This window comes from Oncorhynchus mykiss, chromosome Y (assembly GCF_013265735.2).
Source record: "Oncorhynchus mykiss isolate Arlee chromosome Y, USDA_OmykA_1.1, whole genome shotgun sequence".
Taxonomy (NCBI): domain Eukaryota; kingdom Metazoa; phylum Chordata; class Actinopteri; order Salmoniformes; family Salmonidae; genus Oncorhynchus; species Oncorhynchus mykiss.
Genome location: NC_048593.1, coordinates 45,607,617 through 45,633,251, shown reverse-complemented (window position 1 = coordinate 45,633,251; position 25,635 = coordinate 45,607,617). Strand labels below are relative to the sequence as shown.

The 25,635-nt window shown below is 43.8% G+C and overlaps 1 protein-coding gene across 1 annotated transcript in view; it reads right to left on the bottom strand.

The window, feature by feature from the left end:
• Window positions 1-13,141: 13,141 nt before the first annotated feature.
• The window catches only part of LOC110509476 (thrombospondin type-1 domain-containing protein 1), a 75,182-nt gene continuing 62,688 nt past the window's right edge, over window positions 13,142-25,635 (bottom strand). The window contains exons 9-11 of the mRNA XM_036967921.1: window positions 24,217-24,631; window positions 15,470-16,034; window positions 13,142-14,768 (exon numbers count right to left, since the gene is read on the bottom strand). Of these exons, the coding sequence (XP_036823816.1) occupies window positions 14,004-14,768; window positions 15,470-16,034; window positions 24,217-24,631 (1,745 nt within the window). The 3' untranslated portion in view covers window positions 13,142-14,003. The remainder of the gene's footprint in view (window positions 14,769-15,469; window positions 16,035-24,216; window positions 24,632-25,635) is intronic.

Genomic DNA, 25,635 nt, shown 5'->3' with positions numbered 1-25,635 from the left:
TAACCATTCGGACTGAATGCCTAAACTTAACGTTTTACAGTTCTTGCCGATTGCTGACACACTGAAAGTGAATACTGAGACAAAAGCATCAAGACCTTAACATTTGTAATCATGCCTTTAAAACAAAGGCACCAAAAGTACAAACTCATTTTCTGCTTTGCACTTTGGTTGCATTTCTGAAACACACTACTTACAAAACACTACACACTGTTTCTTACAATGGACACTTCGTTCAAGAATGAAATCTCTTGCAATCATGGGGAAAACCGCTTCTATTCAAAATGAAAAACATACCTGAAATTGGCAATACCCACACACACACACACACACACACACACACACACACACACCCCCCCCCCCCCCCCCACACACACACACACACACACACATGAAAACACTTCTACAGTAATTGAACACCAATTAGTCTGAGCCTTACCACCACAAATAGACCTCAGGTATGATCACCTCTTTTGTGAGAACTTTGCAAACATGGAGGCAGTGAGAGGGAGAGAAGGAGGACCAGGCAATAGACAGAGACATATTTCCGACAACATTAGGGCCACTTTGGTGGACCGTGTCATAAATTATGTCCTAACGATGAGGGAGGGGGAGAGTCCAGCCCAACCTGAGCCGCTACACGGTAGCATCCAGAATACAGACATTTAGACTGAAGAACAGGTATGTCTTCAACTTTCTACACTAGACTGTACCTATGGAATTGTTGCATATCACAGTACAATACAATGTAGTCCTACAATATTAGGCTTATGCTCCTCAGTGAACCAAAACAAATAGATGTAGTACTGTGAAGTACATGTAATACAGTTGATGTTGCTGTGTACAGTATGACAGTACAGTATGACAGTACAACAGTTCAGTATGACAGTACAGTATGACAGTACAACAGTTCAGTATGACAGTACAGTATGACAGTACAACAGTCCAGTATGACAGTACAGTATGACAGTACAACAGTTCAGTATGACAGTACAGTATGACAGTACAACAGTTCAGTATGACAGTACAGTATGACAGTACAACAGTTCAGTATGACAGTACAGTATGACAGTACAGCAGTTCAGTATGACAGTCCAGTATGACAGTACAGTATGACAGTACAACAGTTCAGTATGACAGTACAGTATGACAGTACAGCAGTTCAGTATGACAGTCCAGTATGGCAGTACAGTATGTAACAATAAACTAACCAATGACATCCTATTCTTGCATTTTCTACAGAACTGCCAGACGACCTCCTGTGGGTGGAAGGTTTGGGTTTGTTCACCACGATCAGGAACTGGCCGTTTGTGTTGGCAAACAACATCATCCGCCCACATCAACTACGAGAGCAAATCATCGCAGATCACACAACGTTCCATAATAATCAACCAGGACGTCGACACTCTGCCGCCATCTTGGGTCAACACCATCTTACGATGAAGCAGCTGTCCAGGGTTTCATTTAGTCATAGTGAAGGTCTTTGACTATGTACAAGTGTCACTGTACTACACTGTAATGGCAGTGCGTTGTGTCCTATTGGCTCTGCATTCAGACAAAATACAGTATGTGACCTAGGCAGGTGCCCCCATTCTGAGAGAGGGGTGTGTTGTCTGTGGGGGCACCTGCCTTGTCTGCAAGCAATGGAAGAGGCATGCACCCTATTCCCTATATAGTGGGGTCAGTCCAGGGTTGGATGCACAAGGCAACCGTCGCCTAGCCAGGGATGACATGGCTTGTGATGTGGCCAAACCCTAACAGAAGGCGGGATCCATAAACCACCCACCCCTACAATATTTAGGTTTTGTTTACCATTGCACTGTAATTACTTTTGTTTGTGAGTTTACAGTAACTTATGTCGCTCTTGATTACTGTACTGTAAAAAAACTAACAATTTATTTCTGAAGCGTTTCTATTTTTGTTTAATTTTACCTAGGCAAGTCAGTTAAGACTATTCTTATTTACAATGATGGCCTAGGACAGGGGCAGAACGACATTTTTACCTTGTCAGCTTGGGGATTCGATCTTGCAATCTTCCGGTTACTGGCCCAATGCGCTTACCACCAGGCTACCTGCCGCCCCGGTGTAAGTAGATGTACAGGAGCAATCTTTCACGACACAATTAAAAAGGTATACAATGTACTGAAGACGTCAGTATTTTGATAAAGTACGTCCGTGTGTTGCTGCTTTGAAAGAGTAATTCAAATGGTCCAATAAATAATTTTGAAAAATAATTGTTAAGTTTTGATTGCAGAGTTTCATTTTGACAGAAGTAAGATGTTTATCCCCGAGTGTTGTCTCATTTGGCTTGTGTGTTACGTTGATACACAACGAGCCAAATTCCACAACAAGAGTGTAAGCAATCGCAAAAAAAAACTGTAACCCTAACTATTAACTTCAAAATTTGACGTTTGGAGAAACGTGGATTAAAAATCGAATTCTGCAGCACTTTTGAGTTAAGAGTTCAGTCTGCAATGCTCCTCTCTCCTGCTGTAGGCCTGCTGATGGTGCTGCAGCACACCCTGAAAAGTAGTCCAATGGGCCTTTTAATAGTCCTGTATTAGCAGAAATGTATTCCAGTGGCCATGCCCCTCACTGCCTGCTGGTCAGTCCAAATCAATGGCCTTGTTTTATTCTACTTCTACTTTATTCTACTTCATGTACACTTTAATACAATGAATATGCCAATAACCTTGTGCGCCGATTCTTTCACAAAAGTTTCCTGTTGCAAATGGTAAGGCTTCTGAGAATCAAAGGGAATTAATTGCACTGCACCAACTCTTCATGGGGGAATTTAATCACAAAACGTACCCGATGACAGTTATCTAAAATGAACACGTGCTATTTCAGATGTAGGAACCCGATGACAGTTATCTAAAATGAACACGTGCTATTTCAGATGTAGGAACCCGATGACAGTTATCTAAAATGAACACGTGCTATTTCAGATGTAGGAAGCCGATGATGTACAATGTTGCAGATACCTGGTTTTTATCCAGCGAGGGGGGAGGGTAGGCAAAGGTTTGTGCATCAAAACACCAACACGGGTTCCAAATGCCTCCCTATATAGTGCACTACTTTAGACCAGAGCCCTATGGCACCCTATTCCCTATATATAGTGCACTACTTTAGACCAGAGCCCTATGGCACCCTATTCCCTATATAGTGCACTACTTTAGACCAGAGCCCTATGGCAACCTATTCCCTATATATAGTGCACTACTTTAGACCAGAGCCCTATGGCAACCTATTCCCTATATATAGTGCACTACTTTATACCAGACCCCAATGGCACCCTATTCCCTATATATAGTGCACTACTTTAGACCAGAGCCCTATGGCACCCTATTCCCTATATATAGTGCACTACTTTAGACCAGAGCCCTATGGCACCCTATTCCCTATATATAGTGCACTACTTTAGACCAGAGCCCTATGGCACCCTATTCCCTATATAGTGCACTACTTTAGACTGTGTGTGGCTGTGTGTCGGGTTGAGTGTCAACTTTTCAGGCTATTGTGGCTTTTGACACAAAACAGCTCGGTCCACTTTCCCCAACAGGTTGGACGTGCTAGAAGGTCTGACATCCTCCTCTCCGCTACTGAAATCTCAAAATCAGAATGAAAATAACTTTTACCGATCAAGAATGACACCTGTTTGAGGAAGCGAACCAACTGCTTTTCTTCCAGACTGTTTGAAACGACATTCTGACCACTTTCCCAACAAGTTAGACGAGTATGAAAATCTTCCACCATTTTTTTTGGTTTTCTGCCATTCAAATCTAAAATCAGAAAACGTATTCCACGAAAAACATTTAAGAGCTAAAGCCTCACAGCTTTACTTTACACACAGTTACAATCTCACGGTTGTTATCCCATCTTTTGTCCAGTTCTTGGTAAATATATTGAAAGTTAAACCCTTTAATTTCTTTCCAGGTTCCTGGTACAGTTGACACATTAAAACTCACAGCAGGGGAATGGTAGTTCAGACGTTTATCATACAAACTAAAATGTTTTTTTTATACAATAATAAACGTTTATTTATTTAACCAGGCAAGTCAGTTACGAACTAAAATGTTATCATACAATAATAAACCAGCATTCTAACTAAACATGGTTCCCTGATGTTTATAGTTGATCATCCTGAAATTGTAATAAATCATAAAAAACACTAATACTGTAGTAGTACAGTCGGTGTTGTATACAAAAGCAATATATAGAAAATACACTTAGAAAATATGAAAAGTACAAGCCTCCAGCTTGTAAAAAGGTGTGAAGTGAAAGTTCTTTGGGTAAAAGCTTAGAATACACATCATTCTCTCATAACACTAATGAGCAATACAAACACATCACTCTCTCATAACACTAATGAGCAACACAAACACGTCACTCTCTCATAACACTAATGAGCAACACATTCACATCACTCTCATAACACTAATGAGCAATACAAACACATCATTCTCTCATAACACTAATGAGCAACACAAACACATCAATCACTCATAACACTAATGAGCAACACAAACACATCAATCACTCATAACACTAATGAGCAACACATTCACATCACTCTCATAACACTAATGAGCAACACATTCACATCACTCTCATAACACTAATGAGCAACACAAACACGTCACTCTCTCATAACACTAATGAGCAACACAAACACATCAATCACTCATAACACTAATGAGCAACACAAACACATCAATCACTCATAACACTAATGAGCAACACAAACACATCAATCACTCATAACACTAATGAGCAACACAAACACATCAATCACTCATAACACTAATGAGCAACAAACACATCATTCTCTCATAACACTAATGAGCAACACATTCACATCACTCTCTCATAACACTAATGAGCAACACAAACACATCAATCACTCATAACACTAATGAGCAACACAAAACACATCAATCACTCATAACACTAATGAGCAACACATTCACATCACTCTCATAACACTAATGAGCAACACATTCACATCACTCTCATAACACTAATGAGCAACACAAACACGTCACTCTCTCATAACACTAATGAGCAACACAAACACATCAATCACTCATAACACTAATGAGCAACACAAACACATCAATCACTCATAACACTAATGAGCAACACAAACACATCAATCACTCATAACACTAATGAGCAACACAAACACATCATTCTCTCATAACACTAATGAGCAACACAAACACATCAATCACTCATAACACTAATGAGCAACACAAACACATCAATCACTCATAACACTAATGAGCAACAAACACATCATTCTCTCATAACACTAATGAGCAACACATTCACATCACTCTCTCATAACACTAATGAGCAACACAAACACATCAATCACGCATAACACTAATGAGCAACACAAAACACATCAATCACTCATAACACTAATGAGCAACACAAACACATCATTCTCTCATAACACTAATGAGCAACACATTCACATCACTCTCTCATAACACTAATGAGCAACACAAACACATCAATCACTCATAACACTAATGAGCAACACAAAACACATCAATCACTCATAACACTAATGAGCAACACAAAACACATCAATCACTCATAACACTAATGAGCAACACAAAACACATCAATCACTCATAACACTAATGAGCAATACAAAACACATCAATCTCTCATAATACTAATGAGCAATACAAACACGTCACTGTCTCATAACACTAATGAGCAACACAAAACACATCAATCAAATGTAATTGATCTAATAGTGACATAACATCGCCTCAGTAGACAGGACTCACTCCACAGTGTAGGACAGTAGGGATATATGATGGCGTCAGGATGAAACAGAGAGCAAGGCCTGAAAAGAGAACAGACCTGATTGGCAGAACATGTAACAGTATTTGGTAACATTCTAACGTGTGCCCATCGTGTCATGTGGTCACAGTTCTTGTCAATTAAAACCCCAAAAGAATTGCATCTCTATCTGAGAAGCTCACCGTGTCACATCTCTATCTGAGAAGCTCACCGTGCCACATCTCTATCTGAGAAGCTCACCGTGCCACATCTCTATCTGAGAAGCTCACCGTCCCACATCTCTATCTGAGAAGCTCACCGTGTCACATCTCTATCTGAGAAGCTCACAGTGTCACATCTCTATCTGAGAAGCTCACAGTGTCACGTCTCTATCTGAGAAGCTCACCGTGTCACGTCTCTATCTGAGAAGCTCACCGTGTCACGTCTCTATCTGAGAAGCTCACCGTGTCACATCTCTATCTGAGAAGCTCACAGTGTCACATCTCTATCTGAGAAGCTCACCGTGTCACAGAAGGACGGACGGACAGTTCCTTTTTGGCAGGAACGGTAACATGATTTGAGAAGCTCCGTGTTGCAGACAGACAGACAGACAGAGACAGACAATCTGGTGTGACTGACATCATCGCTCTAATATCCAAATGGTGGTGACATTTGACTCTCAGCATCATAATACGTATGTCATAAAAGATTACATTTAATTAATTAATTTATTTAACCAGGCAAGTCAGTTAAGAACAAATTATTATTTACAATGACGGCCTAGAAGGGGAACAGTGGATTAAACTGCCTTGTTCAGGGGAACAGTGGGTTAAACTGCCTTGTTCAGGGGAACAGTGGGTTAAACTGCCTTGTTCAGGGGAACAGTGGGTTAAACTGCCTTGTTCAGGGGAACAGTGGGTTAACTGCCTTGTTCAGGGGAACAGTGGGTTAACTGCCTTGTTCTCAGGGGAACAGTGGGTTAAACTGCCTTGTTCTCAGGGGAACAGTGGGTTAAACTGCCTTGTTCTCAGGGGAACAGTGGGTTAAACTGCCTTGTTCAGGGGAACAGTGGGTTAAACTGCCTTGTTCAGGGGAACAGTGGGTTAACTGCCTTGTTCAGGGGAACAGTGGGTTAACTGCCTTGTTCTCAGGGGAACAGTGGGTCACTGCCTTGTTCAGGGGAACAGTGGGTTAACTGCCTTGTTCTCAGGGGAACAGTGGGTTAACTGCCTTGTTCAGGGGAACAGTGGGTTAACTGCCTTGTTCTCAGGGGAACAGTGGGTTAACTGCCTTGTTCAGGGGAACAGTGGGTTAACTGCCTTGTTCAGGGGAATAGTGGGTTAACTGCCTTGTTCTCAGGGGAACAGTGGGTTAACTGCCTTGTTCTCTGGGGAACAGTGGGTTAACTGCCTTGTTCTCAGGGGAACAGTGGGTTAACTGCCTTGTTCAGGGGAACAGTGGGTTAAACTGCCTTGTTCTCAGGGGAACAGTGGGTTAACTGCCTTGTTCTCAGGGGAACAATGGGTTAAACTGCCTTGTTCTCAGGGGAACAGTGGGTTAAACTGCCTTGTTCTCAGGGGAAAAGTGGGTTAAACTGCCTTGATCTCAGGGGAACAGTGGGTTAAACTGCCTTGTTCTCAGGGGAACAGTGGGTTAAACTGCCTTGTTCTCAGGGGAACAGTTGGTTAAACTGCCTTGTTCTCAGGGGAACAGTGGGTTAAACTGCCTTGTTCTCAGGGGAACAGTGGGTTAAACTGCCTTGTTCTCAGGGGAACAGTGGGTTAAACTGCCTTGTTCAGGGGAACAGTGGGTTAAACTGCCTTGTTCTCAGGGGAACAGTGGGTTAAACTGCCTTGTTCTCGGGGGAACAGTGGGTTAAACTGCCTTGTTCTCGGGGGAACAGTGGGTTAAACTGCCTTGTTCTCGGGGGAACAGTGGGTTAAACTGCCTTGTTCTCGGGGGAACAGTGGGTTAAACTGCCTTGTTCTCGGGGGAACAGTGGGTTAAACTGCCTTGTTCTCGTGGGAACAGTGGGTTAAACTGCCTTGTTCTAAGGGGAACAGTGGGTTAAACTGTCTTGTTCTCAGGGGAACAGTGGGTTAAACTGCCTTGTTCTCAGGGGAACAGTGGGTTAAACTGCCTTGTTCTCAGGGGAACAGTGGGTTAAACTGCCTTGTTCTCAGGGGAACAGTGGGTTAAACTGCCTTGTTCTCAGGGGAACAGTGGGTTAAACTGCCTTGTTCTCAGGGGAACAGTGGGTTAAACTGCCTTGTTCTCAGGGGAACAGTGGGTTAAACTGCCTTGTTCTCGGGGGAACAGTGGGTTAAACTGCCTTGTTCTCGGGGGAACAGTGGGTTAAACTGCCTTGTTCTCGGGGGAACAGTGGGTTAAACTGCCTTGTTCTCGGGGGAACAGTGGGTTAACCTGCCTTGTTCTCGTGGGAACAGTGGGTTAAACTGCCTTGTTCTCAGGGGAACAGTGGGTTAAACTGCCTTGTTCTCAGGGGAACAGTGGGTTAAACTGCCTTGTTCTCAGGGGAACAGTGGGTTAAACTGCCTTGTTCTCAGGGGAACAGTGGGTTAAACTGCCTTGTTCTCGGGGGAACAGTGGGTTAAACTGCCTTGTTCTCGGGGGAACAGTGGGTTAAACTGCCTTGTTCTCGGGGGAACAGTGGGTTTAACTGCCTTGTTCTCGGGGGAACAGTGGGTTAACCTGCCTTGTTCTCGTGGGAACAGTGGGTTAAACTGCCTTGTTCTCAGGGGAACAGTGGGTTAAACTGTCTTGTTCTCAGGGGAACAGTGGGTTAAACTGCCTTGTTCTCAGGGGAACAGTGGGTTAACTGCCTTGTTCTCAGGGGAACAGTGGGTTAAACTGCCTTGTTCTCAGGGGAACAGTGGGTTAAACTGCCTTGTTCTCAGGGGAACAGTGGGTTAAACTGCCTTGTTCTCAGGGGAACAGTGGGTTAAACTGCCTTGTTCTCAGGGGAACAGTGGGTTAAACTGCCTTGTTCTCAGGGGAACAGTGGGTTAAACTGCCTTGTTCTCAGGGGAACAGTGGGTTAAACTGCCTTGTTCTCAGGGGAACAGTGGGTTAAACTGCCTTGTTCTCAGGGGGCAGAACAACAGATTTTTACCTTGTCAGCACGGGGGATTCCATCTAGCAACCTTTCGGTTACTGGCCCAACCTGCCGCTCACAACTTGTCATGAAACACATTTAGACCTGTTGTGACACACATTGCATTATTTCATGTCTGGTTATAACACCGACATAAGTGTCAAAACCCACAACAGTTGTTATTGTATGGCTGGTTATGACACCTACATAAAAGTGTCAAAGCCCACAAAACCGACCACACGAGGCAAAACATTCCATTACACCATAGCCTGTGTGTCAACAGTATGTTTATGTTATATAACATTTTCTGAAATTAACCATATTAAAATGATCATTGTAAAATGGGTCACACATTGGATGTCAGACATGCAGCTATCCCAGTGCTCTGTTTCTGATGACTGGGATGAATGTAGGAGCAGGACAAGACACCCTCTTATGTGACTGATGACTGATATAAGGACATGTACGTGATAGGCCTATCTGGCTTATATGATTATGATGGTCATAATGCTTCTTGGCATAACAAAGCAATTGTACGGTGTTGAAAATAGTTTTGCTGTGCTGACGTCATAGGTACGAGACGGAGCCGCTGTTAGCATGGCTGTGCTGAGGTCATAGGTACGAGACGTAGCCGCTGTTAGCACGGCTGTGCTGAGGGCATAGGTACGAGACGGAGCCGCTGTTAGCATGGCTGTGCTGAGGTCATTGGTACGAGACGGAGCCGCTGTTAGCATGGCTGTGTTGACGTCATGGGTACGAGACGGAGCCGCTGTTAGCATGGCTGTGCTGACGTCATGGGTACGAGACGGAGCCGCTGTTAGCATGGCTGTGCTGACGTCATGGGTACGAGACGGAGCCGCTGTTAGCATGGCTGTGCTGAGGTCATGGGTACGAGACGGAGCCGCTGTTAGCATGGCTGTGCTGAGGTCATGGGTACGAGACGGAGCTAAAAAAGTTATTTTGCACACCCTCGAGTGTACAATAGCTTTCCAACAAAGAATTACCAATTAAATAAAACACATTACTTTGATGAATTTAGTCATAGTCCCGACACATCTACGGTTGCTCTATGTTAGGTTGAGACGCGACCCAGTCGTTAAGTCTTTGTTCTGTATCTATGGACGCAACCCAGTCGTTCGTTCTAAATGTTTCGTTGCCAGCTTGCTTGCTAGCTAGCCAACTTCACAGCTAACACAATCGCTTCTATCCCTTTCTTGCTAGCTAGCCAACTTCACAGCTAACACAATTGCTTTTATCCCTTGCTTGCTAGCTAGCCAACTTCACAGCTAACACAATCACTTCTATCCCTTTCTTGCTAGCTAGCCAACTTCACAGCTAACACAATCGCTTTTATCCCTTGCTTGCTAGCTAGCCAACTTCACAGCTAACACAATCGCTTCAAACTGAAGCTGGTAAGACAGCAAACTAGCTGCACTTCAAAAAAAAAATAAAAAAAATAATGCTGATTCATGTTGTTTGTATACAGTATATCTATAAAAATTATGCTGATTCATGACTTTTACTGGCTGAGAAAAAATGTCTTGTCCAGACACGTTAATAGGAGATCTAGTGGAAATCGAATTTCAAAATATATATTTTTTGTAATTTTAATTTTTTTATTGTCGAGAGACATACGGCAACATTTTAACAAACCCCCGTTGTTGCAAACTAAATGTAGGCTAGAAGCAAGGGGAGATTATGTCTAGAATAATTTTACAGAGGAAAACAATTTCATGAATTGGCTGGCTGGGCTGATGGGACAATGGATACATAGGGATTTGTCAGATGGAACAGAAAACAAGATGCCCATTTTTGCGTCACCTGTGCTAAACGATTTGTTTTTGTTTGGCTTAGAATGCATCTCAACCAATAAAAAGGCTTGTTTTGGCCAACCTGTTTTAGAAAGTGTATTTTCTTAGTCCAAGCAAAGTGACAGGATGGGTCGTAATGGTTCATCACAATATCATAAGTTGTATTTATTATTTGTTATTTAAAATATGATAAAACATTGAAACAAGAAAGGATTTTCTTTAAGAAACAAACTTTCAAACAAAACTAATTTTGAGTAAATGTGGGTTTTGACACTTAATTAAGTAGGTGTCACAACCGGCCATAAAATAACAGGTGTGACGCAAAGGATTTACTGACGATACCAGACCAGGCCCAAATCCCCGTCATTCGCCGATACAGGGGACGCAGATCCGGGAGCCTTGTGAGAATGTGTTGGCGAGTGTGTAACCAACCAACGTGGAATCATTGAAGATTAAACTGGATGAGCTCCGTTCGGAACTATCCTACCACCCAGACATTAAAAACTGTAATTATCTTATGTTTCACTGAGTCGTGGCTGAATGACGACATGGGGATAACAAACAGCAGCCTCTGGTAAGACAAAGGGTGGTGGTCTGTGTCTGTGTGTGAATAACAGCTGGTGCACAAAATCGAATATTAAGGAAGTCTCGAGGTTTTGCTCGCCTGAGGTAGAGTACCTCGTGATAAGCTGTAGACCACACTATCTAGTGTGTGATCACATCAACACCATCATCCCAGCAAACCTAGACCCACTCCATTTTGCATACCGCCCAAACAGATCCACAGATAACTCAATCTCTATTGCACTCCACACTGCCCTTTCCCACCTGGACAAAAGGAACACCTAAGTGAGAATGCTGTTCGTTGACTTCAGCTCAGCGTTCAACACCATAGTGCCTTCAAAGCTCATCACTAAGCTAAGGACCCTGGGATTAAACCCCTCCATCTTCAACTGGATCCTGGACTGCGTGACGGGCCGCCCCCAGGTTGTAGGCAACAACACATTTGCTTCGCCGATCCTCAACATGGAGGCCCCTCAGGGGTGCGTGCTTAGTCCCCTCCTGTACTCCCTGTTCACTCACGACTGCATGGCCAAACACCATCATTAAGTGTGCTGACGACACAATGGTGGTAGGCCTGATCACCGACAACGATGAGGAGGTCAGAGACCTGGCCAGTGTGGTGCCAGGACAAAAACCTCTCCCTCAACGTGATCAAGACAGAGATGATCGAGGACTACAGGAAAAGGAGGACCGAACACGCCCGCATTCTCATCGACAGGGCTGCAGTGGAGCAGGTTGAGAGCTTCCAAGTTCCTTGGCGTCCACATCACCAACAAACTATAATTTGGCATGGGTCCTCAGATTCTCAAAAGGTTCCACAGCTGCACCACTGAGAGCATCCTGACTGGTTGCACCATCACGCGCATGTTGATGTTGATTTTGTCCATCCGCACCAGAAGCGATCAGGACACTCAAGTTGAAATATCAAAACAAACTCTGAACCAACTATATTAATTCGGGGACAGGTCGAAAATATTCATGGCAACTGCTCGGCCTCTGACCACAAGGCACTACAGAAGGTAGTGCGTAAGGCCCAGTACATCACTGGGGCCAAGCTTCCTGCCATCCAGGACCTCTATACCAGGCGGTGTCAGAGGAAGGCCTTAAAAATGACCAAAGACTCCAGCCACCTTAGTCATAGACCGTTCTCTCTGCTACTGCACAGCAAGCAGTACCGGAGCACCAAGTCTAGGACCAAGAGGCTTCTAAACAGAATGCCATAAGACTCCTGAACAGCTAATCAAAATGGCCACCCAGACTTTTTGCATTTAACCCCCTTTGTTTTTACACTGCTGCTACTCGCTGTTTATTATCTATGCATAGTCACTTCACCTACATTGGTGGAAAAAGTAACCAATTGTCAAACATACCTTAATAGAAAGTTACTCAAGTAAAATTGAAAGTCACGCAGTAAAATACTATTTGAGTAAAAGTCTAAAAGTATTTGGTTGTAAATATACTTGCAGTAAGTATCAAAAAGTAAATGTAATTGCTCAATTTTACTTAAGTATGCAAAAGTACAAATCTTTTCAAATTCCTTATATTAAGGAAAACAGACGGCTTCATTTTCTTGTCTTTAAAAAAAATTCACGGATAGCCAGGGGGCACGCTCCAACACTCCTACATAATTACAGATAGCCAGGGGGCACGCTCCAACACTCCTACATAATTACAGATAGCCAGGGGGCACGCTCCTACACTCCTACATAATTACAGATAGCCAGGGGGCACGCTCCAACACTCAGACATAATTACAGATAGCCAGGGGGCACGCTCCTACACTCAGACATAATTACAGATAGCCAGGGGGCACGCTCCAACACTCAGACATAATTACAGATAGCCAGGGGCACGCTCCAACACTCAGACATAATTTACGAAAGATGCATTTGTGTTTAGTGAGATCAGAGGCAGTAGGGATGACCAGGTGTTCTCTTGTGTGTGAATTGGACCATTTTCCTGTCCTGCTAAAGCGTTCCAAATGTAACAAGAACTTTTTGGGTATAAAAAGTACTTTTTTATTTTAAGTCAAAGTAAAAGTTGTCAAAAATATAAAAATTAATGTAAAGATACCCCAACTTTAAAGTACCTTGACTAACCTGTACCCCCTGTATATAGCCTCGTTATTGTTACTTTTTAGAAAAGTATTATTGTTTTATTTTATACTTTAAGTTTATTTAGTAAATATTTTCTTAACTTTTATTTTTATTATAACTGCATTGTTGGCTAAGGGCTTGAAAGTAAGCATTTCACGGTAAGGTATATGTGACAAATACAATTTGATTTGATGATAGTGTTACGATCATGATGATAAGTTATGTCAGCTGTTGTGACATGGTTATAACTGTGTCATAACGTGTTATGATGCTGGTGTCAAGCGTTACCCAAAGGGTTTTCAGTAAAAGAGTAAAAAAAAAAAAAAGGCTCAGTCATGTCTTTACAACTTCCTCCTCTCCTCTCCTCTCCTCCGCCTCCTCTTCTGGGCACCTTCCAGGCAACAAGACAGGTCCCCCTCTCCTCTCTTCCTCCTCCTCCTCTTCTGGGAACCTTCTAGCCAACAAGACATGTTCTCCTCTCCTCTCTTCCTCTTCTCCTCTTCCTCTAGTGGGCACCTTTCAGGCAACAAGACAGCTCCTCCTCTCAACCCCTGCTTTTCTTTCCTCTCTTCAGTGTCCGTTAACCCTCTCCTCTCCTCCCCTCTAGGTGTGTACAGGTCAGAATTCATCCTCTCCCAGGTATAGCGAGGTCATATCTAGATCCAGCATGCATTGCTCTGCCTCAGTCAGTCCATAGGGGGAGTCCCCAGACAGAGGAAGAGACCTGCACCTCCCCTTCCTTTGTTCACTGGCAGACACGCTAAATGTGGAGCTGCGCTGCCTCTGCTGCTGTTGGTTATGGCGCCCCTGCTGGTCGGAGGCGGTGTTGCAAGACTGAGCTTCTCTCAGCTTCCTGGCCAGGATATTTCTCTGAATCGGGGAAGGGCCTCGACGGTTCCAGTTGTGTTCTGCCCGCTCTGCCCGGTCCGGGGTGAGGTAAGCAGGGCAGCCACGAGACCCCACCCCTGGTCCTAATCCTGGTCCACCTATACCTGAAGTCCCACCTTTCTCTCCTCTATCTTCACCACCTTCTCTTCGATCACCAATCCTCCGCCTCTCCCTCTCCAGGGTGAGTTCAGTGTTGCTAAGCAGCTCAGATCCTAACATGGCCGCCGTTGTAGTGTTGGTCTCTGTGTGTTTAGGGTCAGAGATCAAGTAGGTGTTGTTGTTTTCAGCGTGTTTGGGTTTGTTACTGGAAAACAGAGGACATCCAGTCTCCACCCAGGGTCTTCTCCTGTCGTCCCCAGGCCAAAGGGGTCGCGGTTCGGGCCTTGCCCAGTCAGGGGTGCTCTGCTCTGGGATGGGATAGGCTGGGTTCTGGGTCTCCAAGGTTCCTCGGGTCCTACAGCTGCCCTCGGGGAGGGTCCTGGTGCGGGGACCCACCTGAATTAATTAATAGATGAATGTCTGAATTAATCATCAATTGTGCATATATACACTGTCATTTGAGTACAACAATACATACATTAAATATTATCAAGGAATAAAAACACAAAGCCTACTGACTTATTTCCATTGTGGTCCAGGTTATTACCTTCCTGGTTGTTATTGGTTATTACCTTCCTGGTTGTTATTGGTTATTACCTTCCTGGTTGTTATTGGTTATTACCTTCCTGGTTGTTATTGGTTATTACCTTCCTGGTTGTTATTGGTTATTACCTTCCTGGTTGTTATTGGTTATTACCTTCCTGGGTATTATTGGTTATTACCTTCCTGGTTGTTATTGGTTATTACCTTCCTGGGTATTATTGGTTATTACCTTCCTGGGTATTATTGGTTATTACCTTCCTGGTTGTTATTGGTTATTACCTTCCTGGGTATTATTGGTTATTACCTTCCTGGGTATTATTGGTTATTACCTTCCTGGTTGTTATTGGTTATTACCTTCCTGGTTGTTATTGGTTATTACCTTGCTGGGTATTATTGGTTATTACCTTCCTGGTTGTTATTGGTTATTACCTTGCTGGGTATTATTGGTTATTACCTTCCTGGTTGTTATTGGTTATTACCTTGCTGGGTATTATTGGTTATTACCTTGCTGGTTGTTACTGGTTATTACTTTCCTGGTTGTTATTGGTTATTACCTGGGTCTGACTCCTCTCCCTGTGGGGGCGACATGGGGCTGCTGGAGGAGGTGGGGGCTTGGTGTCGTGAAAGCTGGATGTCCGTCTGCAGTTTGGGTTTTTCTGGTACGAGTTGGAGGGAACGCCTCCTCCACCCATCCCTCCTAACCCAGTCCTCTCCACCATCTCCACCCAGTCTGCCGTGCGGTCTCGTCGTTGGGAGCTCCCGCCACCTCCTCCCCTACCTTCTCTCATGTATCCGGCCACGGGAGGCCCCAGGACGAGCTCCACCCTGGGGCTCAGTCTGTCTGGCAGAGTAACCGAGCTGCGCTGTGGGACCCTGTGCTCGGGGAAAGGGGCGGTGATACGAAACCGGCTCAGATTAGAATCTTCTTCCTGGAGGTCCAGGGGGCTGGGGTTGGGGCCGAGCCCAGGGAGGGTGAACCCTGGCTGGGTAGGAGTGGAGGTGGGCGAGTCCTCCAGAAGAGTGTCGTGGACAGGGCTCTGTGAGACGTGATAGAGCTGGGTGGCTTCCTTTAAACCTCTCTTCTTCATCTCTTTTAACTGCTGCTGGGCCAGACGATACCTGGATAGAATACAGTCATATAGTTAACCCTACAGCTGCTGCTGAACCAGACGATACCTGGAGAATACAGTCATATAGTTAACCCTACAGCTGCTGATGAACCAGACGATACCTGGATAGAATACAGTCATATAGTTAACCCTACAGCTGCTGATGAACCAGACGATACCTGGAGAATACAGTCATATAGTTAACCCTACAGCTGCTGATGAACCAGACGATACCTGGAGAATACAGTCATATAGTTAACCCTACAGCTGCTGATGAACCAGACGATACTGCAGTCATATAGTTAACCCTACAGCTGCTGATGAACCAGACGATACTGCAGTCATATAGTTAACCCTACAGCTGCTGATGAACCAGACGATACTGCAGTCATATAGTTAACCCTACAGCTGCTGATGAACCAGACGATACCTGGATAGAATACAGTCATATAGTTAACCCTACAGCTGCTGATGAACCAGACGATACCTGGAGAATACAGTCATATAGTTAACCCTACAGCTGCTGCTGAACCAGACGATACTGCAGTCATATAGTTAACCCTACAGCTGCTGATGAACCAGACGATACTGCAGTCATATAGTTAACCCTACAGCTGCTGATGAACCAGACGATACCTGGATAGAATACAGTCATATAGTTAACCCTACAGCTGCTGATGAACCAGACGATACCTGGAGAATACAGTCATATAGTTAACCCTACAGCTGCTGATGAACCAGACGATACCTGGACAGAATACAGTCATATAGTTAACCCTACAGCTGCTACTGAACCAGACGATACCTGGATAGAATACAGTCATATAGTTAACCCCTACAGCTGCTGATGAACCAGACGATACCTGGATAGAATACAGTCATATAGTTAACCCCTACAGCTGCTGATGAACCAGACGATACCTGGATAGAATACAGTCATATAGTTAACCCTACAGCTGCTGCTGAACCAGACGATACCTGGAGAATACAGTCATATAGTTAACCCTACAGCTGCTGCTGAACCAGACGATACCTGGAGAATACAGTCATATAGTTAACCCTACAGCTGCTGATGAACCAGACGATACTGCAGTCATATAGTTAACCCTACAGCTGCTACTGAACCAGACGATACCTGGAGAATACAGTCATTTAGTTAACCCTACAGCTGCTGATGAACCAGACGATACCTGGACAGAATACAGTCATATAGTTAACCCTACAGCTGCTGATGAACCAGACGATACCTGGAGAATACAGTCATATAGTTAACCCCTACAGCTGCTGATGAACCAGACGATACCTGGAGAATACAGTCATATAGTTAACCCTACAGCTGCTGCTGAACCAGACGATACCGCAGTCATATAGTCAGAAGGTTATTATTTCAATTGATCAGCAGTTTTAAAATGTGTTGATGAATCCAAGCGAGAGAATGAATAGGTTTATTAGTGCGCTTGTTTCAGCAAACATGCTGACTAGCCCGTCCGTGTGCTCCATCCGTGTGCCTGTTGATTTTGTCCTGGACACGCAGGTTGAAGTATCAAAACAAAGTCTGAACAAACTGTTTTCATTTGGGGACAGGTCGAAACTCATGAAACACTCATGGTAATTTAGCTAGCTAGCTTGCTGTTGCTAGGTAATTTGTCCTATTTAGCTAGCTTGCTGTTGCTAGGTAATTTGTCCTATTTAGCTAGCTTGCTGTTGCTAGGTAATTTGTCCTATCTAGCTAGCTTGCTGTTGCTAGGTAATTTGTCCTATCTAGCTAGCTTGCTGTTGCTAGGTAATTTGTCCTATTTAGCTAGCTAGCTTGCTGTTGCTAGGTAATTTGTCCTATTTAGCTAGCTAGCTTGCTGTTGCTAGGTAATTTGTCCTATTTAGCTAGCTAGCTTGCTGTTGCTAGGTAATTTGTCCTATTTAGCTAGCTTGCTGTTGCTAGGTAATTTGTCCTATTTAGCTAGCTTGCTGTTGCTAGGTAATTTGTCCTATCTAGCTAGCTTGCTGTTGCTAGGTAATTTGTCCTATTTAGCTAGCTTGCTGTTGCTAGGTAATTTGTCCTGGGATATAAACATTGGGTTGTTATTTTACCTGAAATGCTTTTTTTTCCTGGATCTTTGTAGAATTTTGAGTCGCACAGAATCGTGTGTTCTCTACGATAATGAATCCACAGATGAAAGGGGAAGTTAATCTCTCCTTCAGTCTTCTGTGGACTTTTTATGGCAGGTGGCAACCAACTTTAAGGTGCATTATCACCACCAACCGGACTGGAGTGTGGGCCTCAGTTCAGCTTTTAAATCCCCCACGTGGGTATGTGCTCCTAACAACCAATGAGGAGATGGGAGAGGCGGGACTTGCAACACGTCAAGTGCTACAGGAACAAAGTTCTATTTTGGCGCCTGGCTTCGCAGATGCTTGACGACGCTCGCCCAGTTTGGATAAAATGATTGAAAAAAACGTGTATATTTATTATGCAACATTCACACACTTAACGCAAGTGGTGTGATGCAAGTGGTGTACTTCAGCTAGAATACTACAGTTATTCCCCGTACTTCAGCTAGAACACTACAGCTATTCCCCGTACTTCAGCTAGAATACTAGTTATTCCCCGTACTTCAGCTAGAACACTACAGTTATTCCCCATACTTCAGCTAGAATACTACAGTTATTCCCCGTACTTCAGCTAGAACACTACAGTTATTCCCCGTACTTCAGCTAGAATACTAGTTATTCCCCGTACTTCAGCTAGACCACTACAGTTATTCCCCATACTTCAGCTAGAATACTACAGTTATTCCCCGTACTTCAGCTAGAACACTACAGTTATTCCCCGTACTTCAGCTAGAATACTAGTTATTCCCCGTACTTCAGCTAGAACACTACAGTTATTCCCCATACTTCAGCTAGAATACTACAGTTATTCCCCGTACTTCAGCTAGAACACTACAGTTATTCCCCGTACTTCAGCTAGAATACTAGTTATTCCCCGTACTTCAGCTAGAACACTACAGTTATTCCCAGTACTTCAGCATCTACCCCTACAGTTATTCCCCGTACTTCAGCTAGAACACTACAGTTATTCCCCATACTTCAGCTAGAACACTACAGTTATTCCCTGTACTTCAGCTAGAACACAACAGTTATTCCCCATACTTCAGCTAGAACACTACAGTTATTCCCCGTACTTCAGCTAGAACACTACAGGTATTCCCCATACTTCAGCTAGAACACTACAGTTATTCCCCATAATTCAGCTAGAACACTACAGTTATTCCCCGTACTTCAGCTAGAATACTACAGTTATTCCCCGTACTTCAGCTAGAACACTACAGTTATTCCCCATACTTCAGCTAGAACACTACAGTTATTCCCCGTACTTCAGCATCTAACCCTACAGTTATTCCCCGTACTTCAGCTAGAACACTACAGTTATTCCCCATACTTCAGCTAGAACACTACAGTTATTCCCCGTACTTCAGCTAGAACACTACAGTTATTCCCCGTACTTCAGCTAGAACACTACAGTTATTCCCCATACTTCAGCTAGAACACTACAGTTATTCCCCGTACTTCAGCTAGAACACTACAGTTATTCCCCATACTTCAGCTAGAACACTACAGTTATTCCCCGTACTTCAGCTAGAACACTACAGTTATTCCCCGTACTTCAGCTAGAACACTACAGTTATTCCCCGTACTTCAGCTAGAACACTACAGTTATTCCCCATACTTCGGCTAGAACACTACAGTTATTCCCCATACTTCAGCTAGAACACTACAGTTATTCCCCATACTTCAGCTAGAACACTACAGTTATTCCCCGTACTTCAGCTAGAACACTACAGTTATTCCCCATACTTCAGCTAGAACACTACAGTTATTCCCCGTACTTCAGCATCTAACCCTACAGTTATTCCCCGTACTTCAGCTAGAACACTACAGTTATTCCCCATACTTCTGACTCAGAACACTACAGTTATTCCCTGTACTTCTGACTCAGAACACTACAGTTATTCCCTGTACTTCTGACTCAGAACACTACAGTTATTCCCCGTACTTCAGCTAGAACACTACAGTTATTCCCCATACTTCTGACTCAGAACACTACAGTTATTCCCTGTACTTCTGATTCAGAACACTACAGTTATTCCCCATACTTCTGACTCAGAACACTACAGTTATTCCCTGTACTTCTGACTCAGAACACTACAGTTATTCCCTGTACTTCTGACTCAGAACACTACAGTTATTCCCTGTACTTCTGACTCAGAACACTACAGTTATTCCCTGTACTTCTGACTCAGAACACTATAGTTATTCCCCGTACTTCAGCTAGAACACTACAGTTATTCCCCATACTTCTGACTCAGAACACTACAGTTATTCCCTGTACTTCTGACTCAGAACACTACAGTTATTCCCTGTACTTCTGACTCAGAACACTATAGTTATTCCCCGTACTTCAGCTAGAACACTACAGTTATTCCCCGTACTTCTGACTCAGAACACTACAGTTATTCCCTGTACTTCTGACTCAGAACACTACAGTTATTCCCTGTACTTCTGACTCAGAACACTACAGTTATTCCCTGTACTTCTGACTCAGAACACTACAGTTATTCCCTGTACTTCTGACTCAGAACACTACAGTTATTCCCTGTACTTCTGACTCAGAACACTACAGTTATTCCCTGTACTTCTGACTCAGAACACTACAGTTATTCCTTGTACTTCTGACTCAGAACACTACAGTTATTCCCTGTACTTCTGACTCAGAACACTATAGTTATTCCCCGTACTTCAGCTAGAACACTACAGTTATTCCCCATACTTCTGACTCAGAACACTATAGTTATTCCCCGTACTTCAGCTAGAACACTACAGTTATTCCCCATACTTCTGACTCAGAACACTACAGTTATTCCCTGTACTTCTGACTCAGAACACTACAGTTATTCCCTGTACTTCTGACTCAGAACACTACAGTTATTCCCTGTACTTCTGACTCAGAACACTATAGTTATTCCCCGTACTTCAGCTAGAACACTACAGTTATTCCCCATACTTCTGACTCAGAACACTACAGTTATTCCCTGTACTTCTGACTCAGAACACTACAGTTATTCCCTGTACTTCTGACTCAGAAAACTATAGTTATTCCCCGTACTTCAGCTAGAACACTACAGTTATTCCCCATACTTCTGACTCAGAACACTACAGTTATTCCCTGTACTTCTGACTCAGAAAACTACAGTTATTCCCTGTACTTCTGACTCAGAACACTACAGTTATTCCCTGTACTTCTGACTCAGAACACTACAGTTATTCCCTGTACTTCTGACTCAGAACACTACAGTTATTCCCTGTACTTCTGACTCAGAACACTACAGTTATTCCCTGTACTTCTGACTCAGAAAACTACAGTTATTCCCTGTACTTCTGACTCAGAAAACTATAGTTATTCCCCGTACTTCAGCTAGAACACTACAGTTATTCCCCATACTTCTGACTCAGAACACTACAGTTATTCCCTGTACTTCTGACTCAGAAAACTACAGTTATTCCCTGTACTTCTGACTCAGAACACTACAGTTATTCCCTGTACTTCTGACTCAGAACACTACAGTTATTCCCCGTACTTCTGACTCAGAACACTACAGTTATTCCCTGTACTTCTGACTCAGAACACTACAGTTATTCCCTGTACTTCTGACTCAGAACACTACAGTTATTCCCTGTACTTCTGACTCAGAACACTACAGTTATTCCCTGTACTTCTGACTCAGAACACTACAGTTATTCCCTGTACTTCTGACTCAGAACACTACAGTTATTCCCTGTACTTCTGACTCAGAACACTACAGTTATTCCTTGTACTTCTGACTCAGAACACTACAGTTATTCCCTGTACTTCTGACTCAGAACACTATAGTTATTCCCCGTACTTCAGCTAGAACACTACAGTTATTCCCCATACTTCTGACTCAGAACACTATAGTTATTCCCCGTACTTCAGCTAGAACACTACAGTTATTCCCCATACTTCTGACTCAGAACACTACAGTTATTCCCTGTACTTCTGACTCAGAACACTACAGTTATTCCCTGTACTTCTGACTCAGAACACTACAGTTATTCCCTGTACTTCTGACTCAGAACACTATAGTTATTCCCCGTACTTCAGCTAGAACACTACAGTTATTCCCCATACTTCTGACTCAGAACACTACAGTTATTCCCTGTACTTCTGACTCAGAACACTACAGTTATTCCCTGTACTTCTGACTCAGAAAACTATAGTTATTCCCCGTACTTCAGCTAGAACACTACAGTTATTCCCCATACTTCTGACTCAGAACACTACAGTTATTCCCTGTACTTCTGACTCAGAAAACTACAGTTATTCCCTGTACTTCTGACTCAGAACACTACAGTTATTCCCTGTACTTCTGACTCAGAACACTACAGTTATTCCCTGTACTTCTGACTCAGAACACTACAGTTATTCCCTGTACTTCTGACTCAGAACACTACAGTTATTCCCTGTACTTCTGACTCAGAAAACTACAGTTATTCCCTGTACTTCTGACTCAGAAAACTACAGTTATTCCCCGTACTTCTGACTCAGAACACTACAGTTATTCCCCGTACTTCTGACTCAGAACACTACAGTTATTCCCTGTACTTCTGACTCAGAACACTACAGTTATTCCCTGTACTTCTGACTCAGAACACTATAGTTATTCCCCGTACTTCAGCTAGAACACTACAGTTATTCCCCATACTTCTGACTCAGAACACTACAGTTATTCCCTGTACTTCTGACTCAGAAAACTACAGTTATTCCCTGTACTTCTGACTCAGAACACTACAGTTATTCCCTGTACTTCTGACTCAGAACACTACAGTTATTCCCTGTACTTCTGACTCAGAACACTATAGTTATTCCCCGTACTTCAGCTAGAACACTACAGTTATTCCCCATACTTCTGACTCAGAACACTACAGTTATTCCCTGTACTTCTGACTCAGAACACTACAGTTATTCCCTGTACTTCTGACTCAGAAAACTATAGTTATTCCCCGTACTTCAGCTAGAACACTACAGTTATTCCCCATACTTCTGACTCAGAACACTACAGTTATTCCCTGTACTTCTGACTCAGAAAACTACAGTTATTCCCTGTACTTCTGACTCAGAACACTACAGTTATTCCCTGTACTTCTGACTCAGAACACTACAGTTATTCCCTGTACTTCTGACTCAGAACACTACAGTTATTCCCTGTACTTCTGACTCAGAACACTACAGTTATTCCCTGTACTTCTGACTCAGAAAACTACAGTTATTCCCTGTACTTCTGACTCAGAAAACTACAGTTATTCCCCGTACTTCTGACTCAGAACACTACAGTTATTCCCCGTACTTCTGACTCAGAACACTACAGTTATTCCCTGTACTTCTGACTCAGAACACTACAGTTATTCCCTGTACTTCTGACTCAGAACACTATAGTTATTCCCCGTACTTCAGCTAGAACACTACAGTTATTCCCCATACTTCTGACTCAGAACACTACAGTTATTCCCTGTACTTCTGACTCAGAAAACTACAGTTATTCCCTGTACTTCTGACTCAGAACACTACAGTTATTCCCTGTACTTCTGACTCAGAACACTACAGTTATTCCCTGTACTTCTGACTCAGAACACTACAGTTATTCCCTGTACTTCTGACTCAGAACACTACAGTTATTCCCTGTACTTCTGACTCAGAAAACTACAGTTATTCCCTGTACTTCTGACTCAGAAAACTACAGTTATTCCCTGTACTTCTGACTCAGAACAGTCCTAAAGCCTTTTAAAATATATGAATATATATATATATATATATATATATATATATATATATATATATATATATATATATATATATATATATATATATATATATATATATATATATATATATATATATATATATATAAATACATGTTTTTTGTTCAATGTTTCGCAGACGACACATCAATTGTCAGTTATGAGATGATTAGTTCCAGCCAAGCAATCTGATTGGTCAAAATTTGACTGTCAAAGTGTATTTGTGGAGCACACGGTATTTTATGAACATATATTAATTATAGTAATACATTAAATTAAAAACATAGATGCGAAATTAACAAACCAACTCTACCTACCCGAAGATTGGCGGTAGCACCTTCTGTCCCGATGGAGACAGTCTATCTGGGTCCTGAACCAGGGGAATAACCAGAGGAGGGGGTTGAGGCAGAGGTTTGCACCCCAGGTTAGGCCTTTCGTTCTGGGCTAGCCCTGGCCCTGTGCCCCCCTGGCTGTCGGAGAGGCTGGGTCTCTGGAGGCTGTTCCCACAGATGGAGGCCTCGTCAGAGAGTTTACGTCCCCCAGGCGAGTGCATCGATCCGCGGCGGACCGAGCTACACTGGGGTGTCCGGCAGAGTTTACGCCACAGGGTGACCAGGATGGTCGCTAGGATGACCGCCAGACACAGGGATATACCGGCCACGACTACCAGGTTACCACCGAGTAAGGAGGAGGCTGGAGGAGGCGGGAGGGACGGAGAGGGAGCGGGAAGGACTGGAAAACAGAGAGAGATGGAAAGAGGAAGTGAGAAGGGGATAGGGAGAGGACGTGAGAAGGGGATAGGGAGAGGACGTGAGAAGGGGATAGGGAGAGGACGTGAGAAGGGGATAGGGAGAGGAAGTGAGAAGGGGATAGGGAGAGGACGTGAGAAGGGGATAGGGAGAGGACGTGAGAAGGGGATAGGGAGAGGACGTGAGAAGGGGATAGGGAGAGGACGTGAGAAGGGGATAGGGAGAGGACGTGAGAAGGGGATAGGGAGAGGACGTGAGAAGGGGATAGGGAGAGGACGTGAGAAGGGGATAGGGAGAGGACGTGAGAAGGGGATAGGGAGAGGACGTGAGAAGGGGATAGGGAGAGGACGTGAGAAGGGGATAGGGAGAGGACGTGAGAAGGGGATAGGGAGAGGACGTGAGAAGGGGATAGGGAGAGGACGTGAGAAGGGGATAGGGAGAGGACGTGAGAAGGGGATAGGGAGAGGAAGTGAGAAGGGGATAGGGAGAGGACGTGAGAAGGGGATAGGGAGAGGAAGTGAGAAGGGGATAGGGAGAGGACGTGAGAAGGGGATAGGGAGAGGACGTGAGAAGGGGATAGGGAGAGGACGTGAGAAGGGGATAGGGAGAGGAAGTGAGAAGGGGATAGGGAGAGGAAGTGAGAAGGGGATAGGGAGAGGAAGTGAGAAGGGGATAGGGAGAGGACGTGAGAAGGGGATAGGGAGAGGAAGTGAGAAGGGGATAGGGAGAGGACGTGAGAAGGGGATAGGGAGAGGACGTGAGAAGGGGATAGGGAGAGGACGTGAGAAGGGGATAGGGAGAGGACGTGAGAAGGGGATAGGGAGAGGAAGTGAGAAGGGGATAGGGAGAGTAGAAAGAGAGAGAAATAGATGAGGGGATGGGGACAAGAGAAACGAGGTTAAGTTAGATGATTGAGGAAATCAGTATGACATCATTGAGGATAAGCCTATGAGCATAAGACAATGAAAATATGTATTGTTAGTTAAA